Here is a 9,780-nt window from a genome sequence, read left to right as displayed (position 1 = left end):
TTTTTTATCACGTCTTAATAATTGTATAGGTTTTTGGTTTCTTGTCATCTGGCCATACATTTCCAATTACTGTTTATCTATATAAATTATTATTTTTATTTATAAAAAAAAAAAAAAAAAAAATGAAGAAAGAACATAACAGACCATAAGGAAGTTAATAAAACATCTCAGTTGGTTTTCGTCCTCTCATCCCATTTTTAATCTGACCAATAAAATTTTAAAAGTTCTATATATATAAAGAAAAGGATACTAGTTAAGACAGTTAATAACTTTCCTTGAAGGTGGTAGCCTAAATTTCCACTCCTCATGTGGTCACTCTAAATTATTAAGTATATATTAACTCTAAATTGTTTCAATTTATTTATTTTTACGTATACAAACACTTATGTTTTCATATTTATATCATGAACCATAATACCTGTTCATCAATAATAAATTTGAAACGGAATATAATTTTTATAATTTATTGTACGAAGATAACAACAATTGGTTCTATGGTGTAGTGGTTAGCACTCTGGACTTTGAATCCAGCGACCTGGGTTCGACTCCCGGTAGGACCTCTTTTGTTTTGTTTTGTTTTGTTTTATTTTATTTTATTTTATTCTCTGATAAACTTAACCAGACATGTGACGTACAAAGCAGCAACGTAAGTTCCTTTGATAAGAAATAAATAAGGGCATGTGGAGAGGACCATAAGACACTGTTGATAGTCTTGTTCATGGAGGGATACCGTCTGAAATCACTCACTTCTTTGTAGTTTGTATGGTTGAAAGGGAACTGAAAAGGGCCTTACCCCTCAAAACTGCAAAATCATGCTTCATTGTTGCTGTGGGACTCCCAGTTTCGTTCACGTGATGGTATGGCCCCTAATGCCTTTGCTCCTCATTTGGTACCTTATATCAATATCTGATTTGACACCTTTCACAACAACTCAAATTATTCAAACAGCCTTGAAATGATGGGTGAAAAAGCTCAACAAAGTTTACATAATTATTCATTCTTTCTTATCAAATCTTAGTTAGACTCTTTTCATTTACCACACATGTTTTTCGTTAGATTAATCATTAATTGTCTTGTCTTGTTGGATTATCATTTGATGGAACATGTTTGGTCAATGGGTTGAATTCGAATAATGCGTGTTTGAGAGGCTCATTCCACGTGAATTTGAGATTTGACATGTCGATGTGAGATCTCACATTAGTTGGAATGAGAAACGAAACATTTCTTATAAGAGTATGAAAATCTCTCCCTGGCAGATACATGTTAAAATCGTGAGGCTGACGATGATACGTGACAGGTCAAAGCGGACAACATCGGTTAGTGATGAGCTTGCGCTGTTACAAATGGTGAGAGCTGGACATCGAGTAGTGTGCTAGGGAGGATGCTAGGCCTCCAAGGGGGTGGATTGTGATTCCGTACAAAGGTGTAAAAACCTCTCCCTAACATCTTCGAGAATACAAATTACAAACAGAATCCACTAATTGAGCTGGTTGTTTGAAATTATTGGATGGATTTGTTTGAAAGATTGAATGAATAAAAGAATAATGATGAAAAATGAAGATTATTGAAAAACTTGTGATTGTGCCTAAAACCAAATGCTCTCTTGAATTCAAACAACACATAGAGGAAGAGAGGTCCACCGACTCCAAGCATTAATGGCGGATGCCTGTGTGGATCGCTATGCCAATCTGTTCAAACTACTTACAACTTTGTCTATGTTCCATCAAAACCCTAAAGACAAGGAACCACCCCATGCTCTCTTCTCAAACAAAAAATCTACCACGTGACCCTTGGAGTTCGACATGTCTATTGTCTCCAATTTTATTGCTTTTTTTTCAAACTAATGAACCCATATGTTGGGTTGGGAAGAAACATTTCCTTTATTCTTTTTTATTATTTCAAAACCGCTCACCTACATCCCTCGGGAGCACGTATAAAACATAGATATATCCGTGTATGTATTTATAAATGTATATAATACAATAATATCTAAAAGATCAAGTAAGAAAGAACAACAATTGTATTCTATTCTCAACGTTTCAAAATTTAGAATCAAACCCTAAATAATATTTGCATTCAATAGTTCGTTTTTGCTTTTGAACTAAGACTCGGAAAGACCCAGAAATCATAAATCAAGGATGAGATAGAAAGCTCGAGGTTAAGATTATACTAATAATTATTTATATGTATGAATTCATAATTATAATCTTCCAATGGTGGACAGAGAAATGGGCAATCACATGGATGAGAGAGAATCCCAGCGAATCAGAATCCAACCAACAACAGCCTTATTATATGAAACTGTTCCAGTAATGGAACATCAAGTCCCACGTTTGTTGCTCTTGTCTCCGACCGGCCGGCGACCACAATGTCATCACTTTCATCCCCTAATTATTCCACAATTCCTCCATTTCCTTCTATTTATAAGCCTCTCATTTTTGGTGCTTACACCATTAACAAACAACTCAACACAAAAACACACACAGAGTTTAGAGTCAGCTGAAGAAATGGCAAGCAATGGACTTGAACTTGAAATCACTGAGCTCAGATTAGGCCTTCCGGGGAGTGGCCATACCTCAACTTCAAAACATGACAACAAAAGGGTTTTCTCTGAGATGAATGCTAATGAAGGAGGAGATGAAAGAAGCAGCACCGACTGCGATGGTGCTGACCGGAGACGTTCGAAGAAAAACCAAGTTGTTGGGTGGCCACCGGTTTGCTCTTACCGGAGAAGGAGCAACGGTAATGACAAAGATCTATCCGAAACTTCGAAGATGTATGTGAAAGTAAGCATGGATGGCGCCCCTTATCTTAGAAAAGTTGATCTTGGAATGCATAAGGGATATTCAGATCTCGGGATGGCGATGGAGAATCTCTTCGGTTGTGCAATTGGAAGCTCGGATTATGTCCCAATTTATGAAGATCGGGATGGCGATTGGATGCTTGTCGGCGATGTCCCATGGAAGATGTTTGTTGAATCATGCAAGAGATTGAGGATAATGAAGAGATCCGAAGCTAAAGGGTTTGAGATTCAAGTACCAAAAACTCGAAGTAGTAGTTCTCCAAGGAAACTTTAAAAGATGAGGCGGAAGACGATCGATTGGATCGAGTTTTCACAATTTCCTTTTTTCATCGATTTGAAATGTATACATACAATATATATATATATACTCAGGATCATACCCTAACTTGATAATGTTAATGATCTTGTCTAATTTGACAATTCACAAAGGTTAATGACAAAGTTTCTCTTTACATCAAATTCTTTCGTACTTTGAGTAAGGTATAAGAAAACAATTCAAGTAAGAAACAAAGAACATGGTAGAAGTTGATTGAAATCTTGATGGATCAATCAAAGTCATCTGCAACATCAGAATCTTCTTTGAACTTATATAATATTTCATCCTTATGTGAGTTTCCAGATATAAACTATAATGAGTGAGAGCATGTGCTTGTGGAATATTTGCATTGATATTAACGACCCTAATTATATAAATCACATATTTAGATTCTGAACTTCCCCAATATATTAAAGAAAAGAAAATTGGGGCTCGACCTTCTCTTTTACTAAAACGTCTGCTCATCAACGTGTGTCATAATAGGATCAGATGATTGTCTTGTAAGAATAATTGAGATAGCACAAATTGATCCGATCTAAACAGTGGGAACCCAGTTAAAAGTTATTAAGAGCTCAACTTTGACCAAATTAAAATAGGAAGAAAAGGAGTAGGTTTATCAAATTTAATTCTCACCCTCATGTTACATTTCTCTTTCCACCGAGTTCCCTTTCTTTTCGATCTACAGAGATAAAATGGAGGATGGGTATCAAAAGTTCATCACAGAAGAAATGACTCATGAGTACTAATAGAATAAAAAAGAACGGTTTTTTTTGTATACTTTCTCTGGTTCCGTTGCTACCGTGGGTTTTACTGTAACAGCCCATATCCACCTCAAACAGATATTGTCCTCTTTGTACTTCCGCTTTAAAAAGGAGGGAAAGGAGGATTTGTTCTCCTCTCCAACCAATGTGGACATCACAATCCACCCCCCTTCGGTACCTAGCGTCCTCGCTGACACTTGTTCTTTTATCCAATCGATGTGGCACCACCCCCTTTGGGGTCCAGCGTCCTTACTGGCACACCGCCTCGTGTCTACCCCTACGGGAAACGGCGAGAAGGCTGGCACATCGTCTGGTGACTGGCTATGATACCATTTGTAACGGCTCAGATCTACCTCATGCAGATATTGTCCTCTTTGGTTTTTCCCTTTTGGGCTTTCCATCAAGACTTTAAAACACGTCTAGTAGGGAAAGGTTTCTACACAAATGGTGATTTGTTCTCCTCCCCAACCAATGTGGGACATCACACTTACACAATCAACCGGATCATATAGATATCCCTTCAACACAATATAGATCATCAAAAGGATCTCGAAGACCTACAAAAAAAAAAAAAGAAAAAAAAAAGGTGAGAGAAAATGGTGATGTGATAGGAGTTTGTGTTTTTGAGAGATGAAGAGTAACTCGTCCTCTCTGTCAAGAGGCTCCATTATTAAAAAAAAAAACAAACACAAACACAAAGACAGCAAAGACAAGAAGAGAGAGAGAGAGATTCAAAATGTTGATAATTTGAAAAGAAGATGGAAGAAAAGAAAAAACAGTAAACCGTGTGACAATACCAACACTTAACACCACCAACACAACAGGGCAAAACCACATGGGGTTTGTTCAAAAAGCAAGACAATCCAACAAACGGCTGTGATCAAATCCCACGAAGATCTCAAACCATTTATGGACCCTACAACCCCCCCATCATTGTTCCCTCTCTATGTCCTCTCCAAGCTCCCCATTTTCCTCCTCATATAAATAAATAACACCGCCTCTCATTCTTCTTCAAAATTAAACATCATCATCATCATCAAATTTTGTAACCCAGATGGCAACTGAGGGATTAGGCCTCGAAATCACCGAGCTCCGTCTAGGACCGATTCCGGCGAGCAAAAACAATGAGAAGAAAAGGGTTTTCTCGGAGGTGGAAGTGGAAGACAAGAGTGACGGCGGAGGGCGGAAGCAGGTGGTGGGGTGGCCGCCGGTGTGCTCGTACCGGCGGAGGAACAGCTTTAGGGAGAAGGAAGAATGCGAAGGAATAATGGGGGGGAGGAAAAAGATGTACGTGAAAGTGAGGGTTGAAGGAGAGGCCTTTGTGAGGAAAGTTGATTTGGGAATGGTGAAGGGATATGGGGAACTTGTTGATGCAATGGAGAAGCTTTTTGGGACCCCAATTGGGTGTTCTCAATGTACTATCACTTACGAAGATAGAGATGGAGATTGGATGCTGGTCGGTGATGTGCCTTGGAAGTATGTCAAACCCTAAACCCTAAGCTCTTTCATATTTGATTATATTTGTTGTAATCATGATTTAGGATCTAATGATCTAATGATCTAATGTAATGTATGTGCAGGATGTTCATTGAATCATGCAAGAGATTGAGGATAATCAAGAAATCTAGTTCATAAGCCAATACAGAGCTTCTTCAACATATAGAATAACTAAGTATCAAGGGATCAGGAGCTCATCTTCACCAACATTTCTTTACATCCAATGTTCCCTTTGTTGTTTTTCTTGTTTTTGAATATGATTTTATTTTGGTAGAAATATTTCAGATATTTATGTTGCTATAATATATTAGTAAAGTTGATGAATATTGTAATGAAATAGGATTGGGAAGTTTTTCTTTTTCAAGTCATTCCAACCCTCCTTTGTTGTCATTTTACTACATGAATATTATATATTTGTTACCATCCAAGCCTACCACTGACTTTGATAATGTCTTTTTTAGGCTTTCCCTTTCGAGTTTTCCTTTCAGATTTTACGCTTTTGGGTAAACATGTCCACTAAGGATAGATTTCCACACTCTTACATACAAGGAATGCTCCATTCCCCTAGCGTTCTCAATGGTACACTGTCTGATGTCTGATTCTGATATCATTTGTAAGTCCACCGCTAGCAGATATTGTTTTCTTTGGGTTTTCCCTTCCCAGCTTCCATTCAAAGTTTTAAAACGTGTCCACGGCGTAGATACCGTTTTTATATAAAGTCTTTTTCTTTTAATATCAGTTTCAATAATTTTTTTAATGGATAGTTTTTATTTATTAACATAATTTCTATTAAAAAAGTAAATGACCTAATATATTTATTTATTAACATCAAGGCGAGGCAGGGATTTGGACGAGGTCAGGAATATGGAGTATAATCTTCGTTCCTGGTTCAATTTAGCTTAAAGAAAAAAATCTCTCCTTATTCATTATTTAAACGGGAATTCTCCGTCTAGTTCGGAGCACGTCCCGGCATGGTTGAACATCTCTAAATAAGTGAAGTAGTGTTATTCTTCTTAGATAATTTTGTAGGCATAGAAACGCTACTAAACTAATGTATAAGTTATTTGGTTGAAATGATAAGAAATATGATAATGATTATGAAGTCTGAACAACCAATTATAAAGTCTTATGTTCCAAAAATGTACGTAAGGGTGAAAACCTCACACAGTGAGTTGAGGATGGTAGTAGTTGAACATTAAAGATGGCATTCAATAATGGGTTACCAGAAATAATTAAGCCAAATGGGCCACGATGATACATAGCTGGGGATAGTAGCCTACCAAAATACAAACCCATTTGAGACCAATAGAATTCCAACAATGGTGGAAAAAACATACCAAGAACAGAAGATGTCGAACGATGATCATGTTATCAAGAGCATAATAGTGATGAAATTGGTATCATTAATTATGAATTTAATACACAGAATTACAAATGATTACAACTTAACATCAAAATAAATTAAAGTTGAGGATGTTATAAGTTTGATTATTATGAGCATATGAAATGGGGCTCAAACTCCACAATAAGCTCCGGCAGTGGAAGGCGTTTTCTCACAGTCTTCTTTGGAGAAGTAACCAAGTAATCCATAATGGTTAAAAGGGTTGAATTTCAAGGGGAATTGTTCATCCACCAACTCATTTGGAATCTCAATAACTCCTTTGTGGTATGAAAATAGGGCTGTTGAATACCTTTCCTTGCTTCCCTCTATTATAACTCTATGTGTGGCTGAGTGGATTCTCCCATTGCTCCATGCCTATCCATCAAAATCAAATTTTATTCTTACCATGTTCAAATTTGAGTTAATTCAAGCATTCAAATCCATCTTTCCAATAATAATTAATTTCGATTTAGTGACTATATGTGAGATCCCCCATCTCGGTTAGGAAGGAAAACGAAGCATTCTTAATAAGGTTGTGGAAAACTCTCCGTAGCAGATGAGTTTTAAAAACCTTGAGGGGAAAAGTTCAAAGATAACAATGCGCTTGGGCTGTTACAAATGGTATTAGAGTCAAGACACCAGGCGGGCTAAGCCCCGAAGGGGGTGGACACGAGGCAGTGTGCCTACAAAAACGCTGGCTCCAAAGGAGGGTGGATTGGGGGGTCCCACATCAATTAGAGAAGGGAACCAGTCTCGAAAGGGGTGGACATGAGGCGGTGTGCCAACAAGGATGTTGGACACCGAAGGAGGGTGGATTGTGGAGGGTCCCACATCAATTGGAGAAGGGAACGAGTCTCGAATGGGGTAGACACGAGGCGGTGTGCCAGCAAGGATGCTGGGCCCCGAAGGAGGGTGGATTGTGGAGGGTCCCACATCAATTGGAGAAGGGAACGAGTCTCGAATGGGGTAGACACGAGGCGGTGTGCCAGCAAGGATGCTGGGCCCAGAAGGAGGTGGATTGGGAGTTCCCACAAAAAAAAGCAAAAAGACAACATCCGTTACACTATATACTTTTAAGTATGGATCAAAGCACAAGTAAGAGGTATACCAAACAAGCATCACCAGCCATGACCAAGAAGGAATTTGGATTGAATTGAAGTCCAATCCAATGATCATCCTTTTTTGCTTTGATTTCCAAGCCATTGACTCCATTTTGATGAAGAATAGTGAAGAAACTCTTGTCTGTGTGAGCTTCTGCTCCAATATTCTGTTCACCCATCTCAGGAATTCTATATTTCATACCTCTAAGCAAATAAGTGGTTGAAGCAATATGAGAATCATAGTACTTTTCCACTCCATAGCTTTCAAACACCATCCTCTTCACTAACTTCTCCATCTCTGATACCATCTTTGTGTATGCAAACAAATCCTCACTGTCCAACAAAATTATTTGCAATATTAATTTGAGTGAAACTACAAGTAGACATCCATATAATTCATACCAAGTTTACCAGAAATGATGATTCCCAGAAGGCCACATGAGCTTCACAAACGACTCAACACCTTCAAAACTCGCTGCATTTTCAATGCCAAAGCTTTCATGAAGAGGAAGAACAAAGGGAGCCCTGTGGTCCAAAAAGCCATGGTAAGGCTTATCAGAAACATTCTTCATTTTAGTTTCTAAAGGCAAATCAAAAAGCTTTTCCAAGCCATTGAATATGGCATCATCAAGCTCAACCTCTTGCTCAACATCATTCTCATACTCAGCCAAGAAACACCCATATTCTTCAAGAGCAGCCCTCACATGGCTGCATGTTTCCACCCATTTGGTGCTTTTAGGACGAAGGTTTTCAATGGAGAAGCTGATGACTGGTACCTCAGGGTTTGTGGAAGAACGAAACCCCATGGCTTTGGCTTTGGCTTTGGCTTTGGCTTTAGCAAGAGAGCTCTTTGTTTTCGTGAGTGTTTTGGATGCCAATCCATTCAAGTCATTTATATAAATGGGGTTTACAAATTTTCGATGAATCCAATTTGGAGCATTTTTGGCTGTGTACACAATTTGTGATAAGATTTGGAGTTTTGTCAAAGGAATATATCCTAATTGAAAGAATTTGGCTTAATAGAATATATCTAGACACTCATCATTTTGGAGTTGATAACACAATATTCAAATTAAATTATGCGTGCAAGTGATCAATTTCTTTTAAAGAAATTGTGTCAAAATCGACCATTCAATCGTGTTAGAAAATTTAATCCAATTCTCACATTTGTTGTATTAAAGAAATGTATTTTCTAACCTTAACAAGATCGTAGCTTTAGAAGTGTGATTTAGAGTCAAAGATAGAGTGAAAATGGGTCGGGCTAGGTTCGTGATTATTATTATTATTTTACTTAAAAATAAATGGATGACTCAGTCAACAAAACCATGCATGGGTTTTCTTGTTTTCCTTCTCCAAACCAAATAAGGGTTTAGGGTTTAGGGTTTAGCATCGGACCCGTAGAGATATTAAAGGCTTCAATGACATGGAGGGTTGAGTTGAGGTTCAATATCAATACTAAACTTCAGTCAATGACAAGTTCAAGAGACAAAAAGCTAAATTTTTATCGATCCCTTAATTGCAATTATCTTTCCAAAGCTATAGTGTTGACGATATCAAGTAGGTGAGAATGAAATAAAAGGAAAGATTCGAAAGATGGGAGAGGGAAACCAAAAGTCATTAGACATGAAAGAGAACGAAAATTATAGAACCCTAAAATAACTATTTGAACTAAATCGAAAACAAATTGATTGGATTGAATTACTTTTAGAAATTGACTCCAACCAATTGTAATTGAATCAGTTCGATTTAGCTTCTTCTACCTAAATAGAATCCTACACGTTTGAACTTAAAAAAAAAAAAAAAAACCTTAAATTAACTCTTAAAATAATTTTATTATCCCATTTTATATAATAATAATTCACCTCTTTTTAAATATATGTTGTATTTGAGGCACAAATTAGATTTATTTTTTATGAACTAAA

The 9,780-nt window shown here is 37.2% G+C and overlaps 2 protein-coding genes, 1 non-coding gene and 1 pseudogene across 3 annotated transcripts; 3 read left to right on the top strand and 1 right to left on the bottom strand.

Annotated features, from left to right (window-relative positions):
- Positions 1-488: 488 nt before the first annotated feature.
- Positions 489-560, top strand: TRNAQ-UUG (transfer RNA glutamine (anticodon UUG)). Its single transcript has one exon. It is a non-coding gene; the product is annotated as a tRNA-Gln (tRNA).
- A 1,797-nt stretch (positions 561-2,357) lies between these two features.
- On the top strand, positions 2,358-3,244 carry LOC111789207 (auxin-induced protein 22A pseudogene; annotated as a pseudogene).
- Positions 3,245-4,848: 1,604 nt separating this feature from the next.
- Positions 4,849-5,751, top strand: LOC111789210 (auxin-induced protein AUX22). Its single transcript, XM_023669907.2, has 2 exons — positions 4,849-5,356; positions 5,461-5,751. The coding sequence occupies exons 1-2, from the start codon at positions 4,935-4,937 to the stop codon at positions 5,513-5,515; spliced, it is 477 nt and encodes a 158-aa protein (XP_023525675.1). The 5' UTR covers positions 4,849-4,934; the 3' UTR covers positions 5,516-5,751.
- Positions 5,752-6,760: 1,009 nt separating this feature from the next.
- LOC111789209 (putative 2-oxoglutarate-dependent dioxygenase AOP1) lies at positions 6,761-8,747 on the bottom strand. Its single transcript, XM_023669905.2, has 3 exons — positions 8,270-8,747; positions 7,867-8,191; positions 6,761-7,133 (listed from the first exon to the last, which is right to left on the bottom strand). Exons 1-3 carry the CDS (start codon positions 8,662-8,664, stop codon positions 6,891-6,893), a joined length of 963 nt encoding a protein of 320 aa, XP_023525673.1. The 5' UTR covers positions 8,665-8,747; the 3' UTR covers positions 6,761-6,890.
- Positions 8,748-9,780: the final 1,033 nt, after the last annotated feature.

This window comes from Cucurbita pepo, chromosome 2, assembly GCF_057944985.1.
Source record: "Cucurbita pepo subsp. pepo isolate OVF chromosome 2, ASM5794498v1, whole genome shotgun sequence".
Classification (NCBI taxonomy): Eukaryota; Viridiplantae; Streptophyta; class Magnoliopsida; order Cucurbitales; family Cucurbitaceae; genus Cucurbita; species Cucurbita pepo.
This window is presented reverse-complemented; position numbering and strand designations above follow the sequence as displayed.

Coding starts and splice junctions, on each gene's coding strand:
- LOC111789210 (XM_023669907.2), top strand. CDS start 4,935: ATGGCAACTGAGGGATTAGGCCTCGAAATCACCGAGCTCCGTCTAGGA. Junction 5,357..5,460: donor GTCGGTGATGTGCCTTGGAA/GTATGTCAAACC, acceptor ATGTATGTGCAG/GATGTTCATTGAATCATGCA.
- LOC111789209 (XM_023669905.2), bottom strand. CDS start 8,664: ATGGGGTTTCGTTCTTCCACAAACCCTGAGGTACCAGTCATCAGCTTC. Junction 8,192..8,269: donor TCTGGGAATCATCATTTCTG/GTAAACTTGGTA, acceptor TTTGTTGGACAG/TGAGGATTTGTTTGCATACA. Junction 7,134..7,866: donor TGGCTGGTGATGCTTGTTTG/GTATACCTCTTA, acceptor TTTGATGGATAG/GCATGGAGCAATGGGAGAAT.